The 15,647-nt window shown below is 37.0% G+C and overlaps 1 protein-coding gene across 1 annotated transcript in view; it reads right to left on the reverse strand.

Annotated features, from left to right (window-relative positions):
* The window catches only part of Cox10 (cytochrome c oxidase assembly factor heme A:farnesyltransferase COX10), a 121,575-nt gene that overhangs the window by 89,168 nt on the left and 16,760 nt on the right, over positions 1-15,647 (reverse strand). Inside the window, exon 4 of the mRNA XM_027956018.2 lies at positions 1,554-1,678. Within this exon, the coding sequence (XP_027811819.2) occupies positions 1,554-1,678 (125 nt within the window). The remainder of the gene's footprint in view (positions 1-1,553; positions 1,679-15,647) is intronic.

Genomic DNA, 15,647 nt, shown 5'->3' on the forward strand with positions numbered 1-15,647 from the left:
TGACAGTTTGTTTGTTTTTTTCATGAAAAATTATTGAGCTGCCTTTTTTTGGAGACAGTAAGGGGTATGGTAGGGAAGAGTAGCACAAACTTATTCTTATTTTTTATAATATTTTGGTTTTATCAACCAGTTGAAGCGTTTGAATATTTTTGATTATCCCTGAGTCCCCATACTTTTATTTTAAAAATCTTGTTTGAATCTGTACAATATAAACAAGAGATAGGAATTAGTATCTCAAGGATGAATGCAGCTCCTAAATTTATAAAAAGGAGGCTGGAAACTAGAAATGTGCCCCTAGCTTATTCTCCTAACTTAGATCTATACCCAAATACAGGCAATAATAAAAATAAAAATTGAAGACTAGATCCAAAATAAATCCAGTTTATTGAAAGAATCATAAGTGGTAGGTCCATTTGAACCTCACTAGAAGAATAGAAGACTGTTTGACAATAAAAATAACAAGAAACTCTCATTTAAAATAAATTGATTCTTCTCCAAGTAACTGATAATACACTATAGAAACACAATCATTTTGGGCACTATCAAATTAAATTCCCTTATTTTGCAAACTAGCTACTCACATATCCATTCAACTAAGCTATTTCCCTTCTGGTAACTTTAATTCCTATTTTAAAAACTATGCCAACTTCACTTGGGTGTTCTGGTGATGAAGACAATTTTCCTTATGTTTTAGCCAAAGCTTTTTCACTCCAGTATCTTTGAAAAACCCACAGTGTTAGGGCACATCACAGTGACAAGTGGGGGAAAACTATTTTGGAAGTATCTAAATGTTTAAAATAATGGGAGAGGAGAATCCATTAAAAATAATATACTAATTAGCTTTTTATATAATTTGATTCCTTATACCAAGTTAATAGTACTGAATTACTATTTTTTTTAAGCTGGATATTTTCCTTTAAAATAAATTCTGAGCCCCGCAATGGTGATGCACACCTGTAATCCCAACAACTTGGGAGGCTGAGGCAGGACTGCAAGTTTGAGGACAGCCTGGGTAATTTAGCAAGACCCTGTCTCAAAATAAAAAATAAAAAGGGCTGGGAATGCAGCACAATGCAGAAAGCCTCTGAGTTAAATCCCCAGTACCTACCTACCTACAAACACGTGCGTGTGTGTGTGCATACACACACACACAAGATAGGGAAGACATTCTATTTTGTATGGTGGCAGTTTAAAATGCAATAAAATCAAACTAAGAAAGAACAGCACATAATGATGAGCTCAGGAGAAATGTAGCTGAACTAGATAAAGACACCACCAAGAATAGAAAGTTATAAGTTCTAAATTCTGGTAATTTCAAGCATGTACTCTACCGCTCTCTAACCTGAACCTATTTGAAAATCTTTACCTCAAAAGAAAACACTAAATAGTTATGTAACACAGAGATTTCATAATACATATCCAGTATTACAAGTTCACAGGGCATTTCCACTGATGTATAGGATTTGGGAAGATTTTTAAAAATGTGATACTACTACTATCCAGGAAAAAGGGAGAATACCATACATAATCTAGATGAAAGGTAAGAAACTGACCTGATTAATGGAGTTGGCAGCACAGGATGAAAGACCTGTTCCAAGAGAAGTGAGAAGGAAGCAGGGCCAGTCAAAAGGTCCTGGAGCCAATGCAAAACCAGCTGAAGTGGTGCTTACAACTAGAGCTGCAAGGCAGAAACAGAGAAGATGTAGCATTAGAAGTAAAAGTCAGACAACAAGCCATCTTCCATATCAACCAACCGATTACACTAATAATGCTACCTGCAGGCTAATCTTTCATTTAAAAAAAAAATCCACATTTTTCTGATTACAAACACATAATAGAGGGGCTGGGGCTATAGCTCAGTGGTAGAGCGCTTGTCTAGCACGTGTGAGGTACTGGGTTTGATCCTCAGCACCACATAAAAATAAATAAAGGCATTGTGTCCATATAACTAAAAAAAAAAAAACACATTATAGAAAAATATTACTTCTTTTTAATCCCATTATACTCCAGAGTAAAAAATAAACCAGATTTAATCATTCACTTATTTATTCAAAAAACGTTCACTCAATACCAAATTCATGATCAGTATAACTATGCTACTAGACAGAAGTACCATCCAGGATATAGTTTCCCTTTCCCTCTTGTTCTTGGGAGATGACAGACAGACATTAACAACCATGACATACATAATAACTATGACACATGGTAACAAATAGTAAGAATCCTAATTCTGTGACCAACTTCAGATAAACCTAGTAAGGACTTGCCTATAACAGATGATGGTCCTGTGATCATACGATGAAGAAAAAGAAAAGTTAATCCTATAAGCCACTAACAGGAATCTAAAGAAGAGCAGGGTATAAAAGCAAAGCTACATAATTCAATCATCCATCACGGCTACTCCTTTTGGTAGACCCTGGTGTTTCTTTCTTGGGCCAGGAAGTATCTAAGAGGGGTACTAAAATGGGGCAGTAGGAATTCACTGGAACTTGGCTCACCACTGGTGAGCTAACCTGGAAACACGTCAAGATGGCACTGAAGTTGGACCTTCCTTCAGAGAAAGGAGAGAGTGGTAGGGTGAGCTATTTAACAAGTGGATGAATAATATTAAGAACAAGCACAAAAGCAAGGAAGACTAATGTCAAGAGCCTAAAGTATGTGTGACACTATCTGCCTAGATGTGCAAATCAAAAATCTAGTCAGAATTTTTTATTTTTTCCTTTCTCACTCTCCATATTCCATTCATTTAAAGATACTGTCAGTTCTGCGTCTATAAAACATTTCAAATCCATCACTGCTGCCACCATCTAGAGTCCAGTAGTTCTCAACCAGGGTGGCTGTGCTCCCCAGGGGACATGTGACAATATCTGGAAACATTTTTGATTGTCACAAATGGGAGGGGCAGGTGCTACTGTCTTCTTATGGGTAGAAGCTGGAGATGCAAGAAAACATCCTGCAGAGCACAGGGCAAGTATCCAAACAGAATTTCCTGTTAGTAAAGCTGAGACTGAGGAACTCTGATGAAGTCCAAACTATTACTATAAGAGCCTCTTCCCACAGGGCATGGTGGTGCACACCTGTAATCCCAGCAGCTCAGGAGGCTGAGGCAGGAAGATCATGAGTTCAAAGCCAGCCTCAACAACTTAATGAGGCTCTGAGCAAGTTACTGAGTCCCTGTTTCAAAATAAAACAAACGGGCTGGAGATGTGGCTTAGTGGTTAAGTGCCCCTGGGTTCCAGAGTACTGTTTTCATATCATTTCACTGCTTCGAAAATCTCTCAATACAGTACCTGGAATAAAATGCAAACTCTTTCCCCTGTCAAACTCTTTCACATCTCTCTCTTTAGCTCACTCACTCTTCTCCAATCTTGAGGGCCACCTTCTGTTCTTGGCATGTAAATCCCTTTTTGGCCTCAGGATCCTTATAATTTTTTCCCTCTCTTTCTATGGCTGGCTCCTTCCTAACCTTCAGATCTCATCTAAGACATTACTTCTTTTTAAAAAAATATTTTTAAAAATTTTAGTTATACATGACAGTAGAATGCATTCATGTACTTTGATATACATAGATAGGATATAATTTCTCATTTTTCTGAGTGTACATGTTGCAGAATCATATTGGTCATGCAGTCACATACATACATACAGTAATAATGTATATTTCATTCTACTACCTTTCCTATCCCCACATCCCCTCCCCACCCCTTCCATCACTTCCCTCTACCTAATCTAAGGTAACCCTATTCTTCCCTAGTGCCCCCTGCCTTATTGTGAATTAGCATCTGCATACTAGAGAAAATATTCAGCCTTTGGTTTTGTGGGACTGGCTTATTTCACTTAGCATGATATTCTCCAACTCCAACCATTTACTGGAAAATGCCACAATTACACTCTTCTTTAAAGCTGAGTAATATTCCACTGAATATATATACCACATTTTCTTTATCCATTCATCTATTGAGGGACACCTAGGTTGGTTCCATAGCCATGGTGAATTGAGCTACTACAAACATTGATGTGGCTGCATCACTATAGTATGCTGATTTTAAGTACCTTGGGTATAAACTAAGGAGTGGGATAGCTGGGTCAAATGGTGGTTCCATTCCCAGTTTTCTGAAGAATCTCCATACTGCTTTCCACAGTGGTTGTACCTATTTGCAGTCCCACCAGCAATGTAAGAGTGTATCTTTTTTCACCACTCCTCACCAACATTTATTATTGCCTGTATTCTTAATGATTGTCATTCTGAGAGGAATGAAATGAAATCTTAGAGTAGTTTTGATTTGCATTTCTCTAATTGCTAGAGATGTTGAACACTTTTTCATGTATTTGTTGATCAACTGCATTTCTTTTTTAGGGAGAACTTCCTGGATCATCTCATCTAAAACAGACATGACCTGTTATACCCTTACTCGTACCACTCTGTTATTTCTTTTACAGTACTAATCACACTCTGGCTCTTCATGGGAATACAAACTCCATGAAGGCAGGTGCCCTGTCTGTGTAGTTCTCTGCTACATTTTTAGGGCTACCAGTGTGCAAGCCATAGTGTAGTATTTACTGGTGGAGAGATGAGGAGATTGGTGGCTGCCAGACTGCAGAATACCCAGTGGAGGAGTTTGTACCCCATTGGTAGCCAGTAGAGAAGTCCCTGACAGTCTACTGCAAGACAGTGAACAGTAAGTACCTGGCAGCAATGTGCACAGTGACTTACAGAAGCAGAAAGTTTCATAGAGAACCAATCTATAAGCCTGTACCATTAATTCACAATGAAAAAAGATAGTTAGAGGGGAACTGAAGAGTTATAAGGAATATTTTGAATGAGGAACCACTAGGACCTGGTACCTGTGAGAGACAGCAACAATGAAAAGGAATGAAAGGTAAAGTGTTGCACTTAGATGACATTGAGAGGAATTACAACATTAATGGAAAGAAGGAAATTAAGGAAAAAGGTGGTGGAGTTGGCTAGTCTTTAGAAAATGTGCTGCTTCTGAGGAACATGGGACATCAAGGCAGAATGCACAAAAAGGAGAGCTCAGGAGAGAGATTAGGAAACAGGAGAGTCAAAAAGCTCTGTAGGCACCTGCCTAGAGGCCACAGCTGAACCTGAAAGGAAAGAAGAGATAAATGGGCAGCATGTACCGTGTCAAGAGTATGTGAAAATGTCAGTACTTTACAGATAGGACAAAGGAAAGAATATACAAAACAGAGAATACTTGAAGGACCATGATGACGAGGTGGCAGGAATATCCAATAACCATGTGAGGTGACAAAGGAAGCAGGACAGGAAGGTGCCACTGTAGCTATGAACAGGTACATGTTAAAGAAGCTGATAATTCCTCATGATCACAAGTTGGTTAGCATGTCCTTTAATTCAGTCTTCTCTGCAACATGCAGAAGTCCTTTATGGCTCTACCATAGGCACAAGGCTCTTCCTAATTTCTGGATCACATCTCTTTCTTGATTTTCCATTATTTCTTTGGTTGTGCTCAATGGTAGTTTGCAAGGTGACTTAAGTTTATGTGCTGAGATTACCATCTATATATAGACCTAGCTTTCTATCACTATAATATATACCTGAAATAATCAATTTATAAACAGAAAAGGTTTATTTTGGCTCAGAGTTTGGAAAGTTTTACTCCGACTGCTTTCTAGTCTGTGCCCAGGCAGCACATCATAACAAAATTGTGTGGTGTAGCAAAACCACTCACACCATGGCTAGGACATGAATGAGACAAAGAAACAGAAGGGACCAAAGTCCCACATTCTCTTCAAGGGTACACCCTCAATGGCCAAAAGACCTCCCACTTAGCTCCATCTCTTTAAAAATTTCACTACCTCTCAATAGTGTCACCCTGGAGAACAAGCCTTTAATATGCTCACTTTTGAGGGGAGCACTGAAGATCCAAACTATAGCACCATCTGAACCAAAAGTCTCTAAGAGAACGTATTTTGGGGAAGAGGTTATTCCTTTAACTTGATAGTTTCAAATGTGGTATCCATCAGAATCTCTCTGGGGAAGATTTCCCTCCAGAAAAGAGGAGACAGTCACAGATTTAAGCAGAACAAATCTCAGGAGTGAGGATGCAGGTTTGGATGAAGACAAGAAAAGAAAGAGAAGATTAGGAGTGGAAGACAAAGAAAAGGCTGACCAGAAATCACCAAGACAAACACATCCAGAAGAAAAGCAAGATGGCTGAGGAAGTGAGTCTTCTGGGCCAGAAAACATGGCACTGCCCCTTCCCTGTTTGGGGGACAGTCTGGCCCAGATACAGTACTGTAAGTCATAACACAGTGTACAAAAGGTACCTAAGACCAGCTAACAACCACATGGGGCAGGGACAGCAATCAAAGATACAGTATTTATTTCAAAAGAAACATTCCAGAAGAAAATTTTGACTCTTAATTCTGAAATGACATATGCCCCAAAGAAACTGCCATGATGATTCCAGGCTTTGAAAAACAGTGGTTACTGTTTTCAAAGAGATAGAAAAGCTTCTTCCTCCTTTTTTTTTTTTAAATATTTTTTAGTTCCAGATGGACACAATACCTGCATTTTCTTTACATTTTTTTTTTTTAAATGTGGTGCTGAGGATTAAACCCAGTGCCTCAAACATATTAGGCAAGTGCTCTACCACTGAGCCACAACCTCAGCCTGAACATATTTAATGACCATCAAGAAAGGCACCACTTTTAGAATAAAAACAACATTTCTTTGGGGATACTCAATCACAGCACCCCTCTTTGAGGATGTTCTGGTTCTTTACAGCTGTCACACCATAAATAGCAAAGCCACATGAATAGGTCATTATTAAAGAATGAGAGATATCTCGTTTTGCACAAGTCAATGGCTTTCCAGATGAGTTACACAGCTCCTCACATACTGCAGTGTCTCAGTGACAAGCAGGATGCAAGAACGATCCATAACACCCAGCCTACTTCTCAGTTGTACCAAAAGAATTCTACTAGGAAGGAGGCTGATAATATCAGCAGGAGAATTTGAGGCAAAAGAGACTGTAGAGTTTTCCATCGTAAAATCAGACTAAATAAACTGCTTCTATCTACAGAATAAATCAGTCGAAATAATTATTAGCTACATTTTAAGGCTTGTATCTAAAACCAGAAAGACTACTCATAAACTGCAGTAGGTATAAGAAAATCCAATAGAACCTCTCGATATATACTCAGTATAATGTAGAATCAGTAAAATAAAGAACCACTTTAAATATCTCTAAATATGCAGATCAACATTTAGTAGTATCCTTTTAAATATTTTTTAAAGTCAGTTGCCCTCAAAATAAACAAGAAAATGCCATAACCAATGAACTGTCAAAAATAATAATGCTTTCAAAAGAAAATTCACTTTAGTTAAAGTTTAAGAAGATAATGGTTACATGAAAGGAAAACTTAAGAAGTATCTTATTATTTTACTTTTAATTCATCCTACAGTTTGGGTGATAAACAATATGGAAAACATTAGATTTTTGATCAATGGGTCTGTGATACGTTGAAAAGAGATGGAAAGTAGTTTACAAAAAAACAACAAAGGAAAATGATCAAAGTTTTAGGAAGAAGTAACAATGACTAAAATTACAAAATGAAATTACTGTCTAATTTTAAAATGTACAAATAGTAAATGGTAACACATACAAAAGTGATAGCGACTATTTATTATAAGGGAGAAAATTTAAATTTTGTAACATTTCTAAAGAGGATCAAGGCTAACAAAGAATGTTATTTACTTACATCACCATGCAATTAATTTAAAAGAGAAAGGCAGAGAGGATTGATAAACTGTACAAGTAAAATTGACCAAAGCAATATTCTCATACAACACTGCCACAACTGTAATTAAACTTTTCATTGATTTCCTGGGATTCATTACATAAAATCATTTTGCAACACCAGGATCTCATTAAAAATGAATGTAATATATTCTTTCATTAATAACTCTTAAAATTATATTTTATTTGGTAATCTCATATTTTGGCCCTTCACAAATAAACATAAAATCAATACTATCAACGAAGCATGACTCATCCAATACAGACTCTGAGACATGGCACTATGGCTCAGGGTAACTCTGAGAATCTAGGATGAATAATATTCTCACACTGCACAGACCTTGACCCATCTCCTCTTCTGGGTGGTTGGTCAGCCAAAGAACTCCAAGCTTTCTCATAAAAAAGATTCAGTAGGAATCTTCATTAAAGGCAAGCCTTACTACTAGGCTCCATCTTAGCGTAACTACAGCTATTAATCAATTCTGAACCAATGGCCTGACCTAAAACTGATATGGCCTCCTTCTCCATGGTCTTACCTGTCTGCCTCCTCCAGTAAGAATTACTAAATATATTCCCTGTAACTAAAGAAATAGAAATACACACACACACAACACACACACAACACACACACACACACACACAAACATACACAAACACAAACACCACATTTTGAAACAATTACAAACCGACCTGACTGGCCTACAAGAAAGTAAACATCCTGTTGAGAACTGACTATGAGAACAAGTCAAAGAATTATATGTGGTCTCTTGGAGCTAAGTGCTAAAAGGAAAATAGGGCCCTCAGTCCTGGGATTGCAAAGAAATTAATTCTGCCAACCAACAGTGAAGTTGGAAGGGGACCTTGAACTACAGCTGAAAACAATAAGCTCAACTGACACCTTGCTTTTAGTCCAGTGAGACCCTGAATAGAGACTGGACCAGGCCCACAAGATTTCTGACTTATAGAAATGGTAAAACAATGACTCTTTTGTTTTAAGCTGTTAAGTTTGTGGTAATTTGTTTTGCAGTCATAGAAAACTAGTGTACTGTAAGGAGGGTGGCATTAAAAGATGACTCTAACAGCAACACAAAAGACTGGATGAAGGGAAGAAAATTTACCCACAAAACGACTTACAGGCCATTGCAGTGTTAGGTGAAAAGCAATAAGGCATGAACTGGATGGCCTCAGTGTAAACAGGGTTCAATAAGTATTTAAGGTGGTAACCAGGGCTTCATTACTGAATAAATATGAACAGTTATAATAAGAGCTAAATAATTCAGTAACTCAAAGAATAAATGAAATGTTAAAAGATAAAAGAGAGTCAACTAGCCTAACCTTTCTCCTAGTATAATCATCCCTTCTACAATATTCCAGTGTATGCTATCTCCAAATTTGGTGCCAGGAAGTTATTGCTCCCTGAGCAATGTTTCCTGCTCAGAAGAGATCTAGCTACTCCAACATTATCTTGCCAATCAAGTCAAAACCAACTTCCTTGAAATACCTACCAATGGATGCAATTTATATCTTTTTGAGCAATAATGAATTAATTTTTACTTTTTTGACACAACGCTTAAATTACCCAAACGCAACTAACCCCACAGTCTCTGCTTCTGCAAGTGAAATATCCCGGAAACCAATCTCACCTGACTTTCTGTTCATACTTTCTAGAAACACTGTTGTTTTTCACTATTTCAAAAGTACTTAGCACAGAACCTGGTAATAACTAGGGTTTAAAAAGTACATTCTTAGTAATTATTAAAATGTAATTCCTAGAATTCTAGATTAAATACTTTTCTGGCCACTAAACTTGGACTTTACATGTAAAAGTTGTGCTTAAAGGAATTTACATACATCAAGCTCCACATGCTCGGACATTAAACCTCATCTCTCTTCTTCTAGGTGAGTGACCAGATAGCAATCCTTTAAGAAATGTAGTCTATAAATGACAACGATAAAAACAAAACTTTTGTTTCTGAAGAACTTTATAATGCAAAGTGTTTTTACCTTTTTTTAAAAACTTTATTAGTTCACTTTTTTTTTTTTTTTTTAATGTGGTGCTGAGGATCAAACCCAGTGCTCCACACATGCTAGGCAAGCACTCTACCACTGAGCCACAACCCTAGCCCTGTTTCTTAATTCTCAAAAGCAATGCATTTCAAAAGTAGGGAGTGAATACCTTAGGGACATGGTAAGAAAATAAGAGAAGCCTCACTTTTATTTAATCTTTTAATTGTGTGTGTGTGTGTGTGTGTAGTGTGTTAGGGATAGCAAGTGCTCTACTACCAAACTAGATACTCAGTTCTAATTCTTTTAAAACCTGTATTTGGTGTGTATTAAAATGAATATACTGTGTATGGGTTCATGTATTTTACTTTTAAGTAACTATACATTTATATATTTATATATAATAGCATAAATTTCATAAATATTTAAGTACACTTGTTTTTTACTTTATTTTTTTTAACCACCGAAACACATCACTAACAAACTTTGGAGAACCCTATTCTAAAACAAACAACAACGCAAGCAATGCTAGTTACTAATGTCTGATTTTTTTACACATGGAGAACTGTAAATCAGTTTATGTATAATATTTGGCTCTCTGCTTTATGGGATCTTCTTTAATAAATACTCCAAAGATTAATCTACACAAGAAAATCCCACTAAATTAGGTGAAAATGCACACTCACGCAACTGCCTAGTGGAGTACAAAACCTCAAACCAGCAAGTCAAGCTTTAACACTGTATCCCTGGGAGAGGATCCATGATAAACTCTTACATTCAAGTTTTAAGGGGAACTTCAAAGAGTCAGAGAGGAGGGATCTCCTATTGGGGGTGGATAAGAGGAGCCCTACTGTACATAGTTACTTCCGCAAAAAGAGGGGGCTTTATTTATCACCTGTAAACCAAGGCATTACCTTGAGAGCCACAGCCAATGACCCCTGGCATTTTGCCAGAAGTAATGGTTGAGAGGTGAGCCATTAAGATGATGATAATTAAGTTAAGCTGCTGTGACTGGATGATGCTGGATTGAAACAGGCTGTGTATTCAATTGTATATAGACCCCTGCTGTCCGACAATAGGCCGCTCCTGCTGCCTTGGCACCCTCTACTTAGGAGTTCTCCCGGGAATTCCTGGAGAGTTAGGGTTAGGGTTAGGTTGGTTGGTGAAGTTCCCGTGGAGAGAGTTCCGGTGTGTGTGTGTGTGTGTGTGTGTGTGTGTGTGGTGGTGTCCCTGAGAGGGCCGCGTGGGTGGACTTGGGGGGGGGGGGGGAGTTCGGAAATAAAGTTTGTTCCTCCTTGAGTGGTTCCTGATTTGTGCCCAGCCAGACTGCGGCAGCTTTATAGGGCCTGCAGTGCAAATTTAGCCAGCCTCCCTAGTCCTAGCCTCACAGAATACTTCTCAGAGCATCAATTAAGCACTTGGAAGGTTTTGCAAAAGGTTTTCTTAAAGAAGCAATTTTATCAAGATTTTTTTTTAAAGTTCACTAGTTTGAGAATTATTGGTCTCTGAACATAAGCATAATGGATGCACTTCATTTCCTTTCTAAGATCATCAATTAAAAGTAATCATAAGGATTATATTTAAAAACTGGTGATCTACATCCTGCTTTATTATCTCTGTCTCTTATTGCCCCATTTTTAAAGCACTCACCCCAAAAGAATTAAGTAAAAAAACAACATTCCAATAAATCAATCTTGATAATTATCAATTCTGATAAAAGATTGGTAGAAAGATTAAAACCACTGGCTAAATGAGATTTTGAGGTTCTCTATAGATTTCAAATTATCCTTATGATCTATTATATCTCATTATCCTCCATAGCAGATACCTCGTAATATTGTAATCCAAATTCCACAAACCTAAGATGTATTGTCTTTAATTAGAAAGTTGACCAAGAGAAGGAAGTTAATGAATTTCCATGTGGTTTTGTTCATGCATGGGTCCAAGCATGGAATAAGTTTTTATTAGCAGATCTCAAAGTACAAAATAATATAACTTAATTCAAAGGCAGGAGTTAAAGTCTCTTCTGATTTTCGAATGAGAACATATTTTTGATTGAAGAGCTGTTCCTATGATTTCCATTTCTATTAACACCTTAAGCTTCAAATGGTTGAATTTCTAATTTAAGTGAATGCTGTAAGCATCACAGGTTGGCAGCATTCTGTGAACTTCCTAATACAGTCATCTTACCAACACACATATCAAAGGAGGTAGTAATTCTTATTGTTAAGTTCAGATGATGATGAGAGGCAGAGTATTTTATTCTCAGACACATTAAAGGATATCAATCAGAGGTAACTGATTACAAACCATAACCACTTCTGGATGAAAGACAAGACTTTTTATAGAGATTTAAAGTAACACAGCTGCAAAACTAAGAACTTATTAGGTAGGGCTTCCTGTCCCCCGCCACCCCCATATACTTAATGATCAAGGCTAGTGGAAAGTCTCAGAATAAAACTGAATCTCTCAACTTCAAACTTACTGAAAAACACTATTACCAAAATGAAACATTTAAGTATGGTCACCAGGGCAATTCACCAGGATGCATTTGGTTTGCATTTAGCAGTCAGAAAAAGGAAAATGAAGTATCCCTCAAGTCTGATAAATACTTAAATAAGAGTTGTTCAATATTAAGCAAATTATACAACACTGAGATTCTAAGACTGTTCTTTCAATTACAGTTTTTCCTTGAAACAAAGAGCTCTTCTACTTTTTTTGAAATACTTTTCCATAAAACTGATGCCTAAAATTGAAAGGTTTAAAAAGTGGAAACGTGTCTTTGTAAATGAAGTTGATAAGAAGGAATTGATACTGGAGCAGCTTTTCACTCAAATGGTAAAGCTTTATCTCAGTCTCTTATCAAAATTATAAGCTTGATTGTCCAGAGAGTAGATATTATATAAGAAAAACATTTAAAATAATTAAGAATCAACTACATTTGATTATTTTTCACAAAACGTGTAACAGGTCAATAAAATGGACCTACTCACTTGTTCATCTGTACACAAACGCATACACAAAGTTTCATTATTTTCTTTTTCACTGAGAATTTTTATTTACTTCCAGTAAGGAAATCATTATGTAACAGTGTTGAGTACATAGGTAAAGTATTCAAGAGAACTTTCTAGCAAGAAGAATCTTTTAGAAATAAGTTTTATATTTCAAACAAATAAAAGAATTCTGCTATTGGTTCTATTATTCCTTTAAGTGAATGTGAAAATCAATAGTCATTTCCCAAGTCTAAAAGTAATTCATAGACTACATTCATGTTTACTACTTATCTAGAGGGAAAAGAAAAGAAATAAAACTCTAAGCTGTAGTCTGCATCATTTAGAAATAAGCAAAGTGAAGTATTTGAGGATCCCTCTAAACTCCAAAGGAGTACAGTTTTCACAGTTTGATGAACTTTAAGAGCAACATGGTGCGGGGCTATCTTCAATCCCCTCGTTATGCTCTACACAAAATATGGCAGCAAATTATAAACTTCAGGACATAATGACAGCTGGTGAAAGAGATGTAATAAAAAACAGACTGAGATCTACAAAAACACAGTAGCCCAAAGTCACTGGTTTAGATAGAATGCTTTTCAGCTATAGCTAAGTGATGAACTACTACAGTACAGTAAAATATAGTCATGTGCTGCACATGACATTCTAGCCAACAAGGCATCACATAAACAACAGCAGTCCTGGAAGATTTATATTGCCTAGTGACACTAGCACATTTTAGTTTGTGTAATTAACCGTCTATGATGTTCACACAATGAAAGCTCCTGACAGTGCATTTCTCTGAACATGGTTTTGCCATTAAGTGATGTGTGACTACAATAGATTACCTGTAATTAAAAGGCTAAGCTGTTCAAAATTCTGCAAATGATGTCCACAGAGTTTACTATACATTTTTTTCTTCTCCCAGTAAGCTACTGGGTTTTTTTTTTTTAGCACTTATTATGTGCAAAGCACTGGGCTCAACAAAGGGAATGTGACAATAAACAAGATAGAGAAGGTCCCTATTCTCCTGGGGCTTCTACCCTGGTGAAGATTCAAGTTGATGATGCTACTCACAAGAGGGAAGAACAGGCAGAGAGGAGGAAAGGCCACAACAGGTGAGAATTCTATTAAACTGGGTTAGTAGGCTATTGGAGAATTCCCACTAGATGGAAACTAGACCTGTATTTTCTCATGTGAAATTTGGAAGCAAAGTAGTTTGTGGAGAGTGAAGAGAGACTAGAGGAGAGGTTGCTGGATGGGCTTTCCAGATCCGAAAAGTGTTTCCTCAGTGTTATGGAAACCATAAGTATTAGGGTCATCAGATAAAATACAGATTCCTAATTCTCAACCCAGACCCAGAGAAAAGGAATTTAGGGGAAAAATTTAGAGCACTAAATGTATCAAAATAAGCATCCCAAGTGTCTCAGGAGGCAAATGAAGCTAGAGAACCACTGGACAGTGAAGTCCTTTAGGTTGACAGTAGACTTTTGGGTGAAAAGAAAACTGAGCAAGAAGCCAATGCCCTCAATGCAACAAAAAAGTGAGAGGCTTTCATGGTTCAGATAAATGTTCGCCAACAGCTCTCTCACGTGGCTCATTTCCATCTATAGCTGAAGTTCCAACACTGACCTGGACCTTTTCAAAGACAATGCACACTTGGGCTAGTTGGCCTTCCTCTCTTGCACAGTGTCATACAGACTGAACCTCAACACAAATGATAAGTCTCAAAATGTGTATCTGATTATTAAGATGATGGGGGAAAAATGCTGACAGATCAGGACACATTTATACACGCTACTAGAGAAGTTGAGTTGGCAAATCAGTCTTCATTTAAATATATCACATATGAAATGCACATGTTAGTGGTAGTTACAGACTAAAGGGTGGTGTTTCATTTTCCTCTGGAAAAAACCATGAAGGGGAGAAACAGGCAGCTTCAGGCCCCTTTCCAGGAAGAAGATATGTTGTTGCATAATGAGGCAGCCCAGGGATGGTTATGAGGAAACAGAAGTTGGCTACTGTCAGAGTTGACTAGGCTGGGTTTTAGATGTTTTGGCTTTTCAAATGATGGATGTAGGAATTATGCTATACTTTACAACTTTGCTTGCAGCTGGACGTTGCCAAGCTGCAGAGTTCTGGAGAAGTTTCTATTAAAAGCTTTCCTTCTCTTTTGTGTAAGGAAGTCCCTGCCTTTCCACATTCTTCTCTCTTTTCTTCTTTCTGCCTGTAACAGAACATTAGGATGGTGGGGCGGGGCAGGGGGCAGGTAGGTAATCCATCTTGTGGTCTAAAGGACAAAAACCACAAGCTCATGATGACAGAGAGAAAGAAAGTACCAGGTACACTGGTAACATCCTTAAGTACTAGCTCTAGACTCTTAACTTCAGAATACTTAATCAGTGAGAAAAATTAACTCTATTTACTGTTTACTGTTTTTCAAGTTTTCACTTACATATGAAACTGAGCCAGTTTTTCTCTCTCTCTTTTTTAATGATGCAAAAATTTGTTCGAAACACTTCTCATTCTCAGGAGAAGTTTACAGTTACCTTTCCCTAGCATCTATCACACTACCCTACTTACCATTAGTTCAATTAATTTAAGAAAATGATTAATAATTAAATGATCAGAAAACAGACCAGCCTAACTAAATATATCTTTCATCAAGTTGGAACATTGGCTAATTCATCTCCACAACCTCAGTCCTTCCAGAAACTAACTGAAATAGTGGAATAAAAACAAAAATCAGAGAAAAACCTATATTAGTAATAAATTAAGTAAAGAGAAAAAACCTGCATCAGCAATAAACTGAATAAAGAGAGTATACTCAAAACCTCAAGAAACAGTTGTTAAATTTAGTACAATTGAG

This window comes from Marmota flaviventris, chromosome 17 (genome assembly GCF_047511675.1).
Source record: "Marmota flaviventris isolate mMarFla1 chromosome 17, mMarFla1.hap1, whole genome shotgun sequence".
In the NCBI taxonomy this organism is placed as follows: domain Eukaryota; kingdom Metazoa; phylum Chordata; class Mammalia; order Rodentia; family Sciuridae; genus Marmota; species Marmota flaviventris.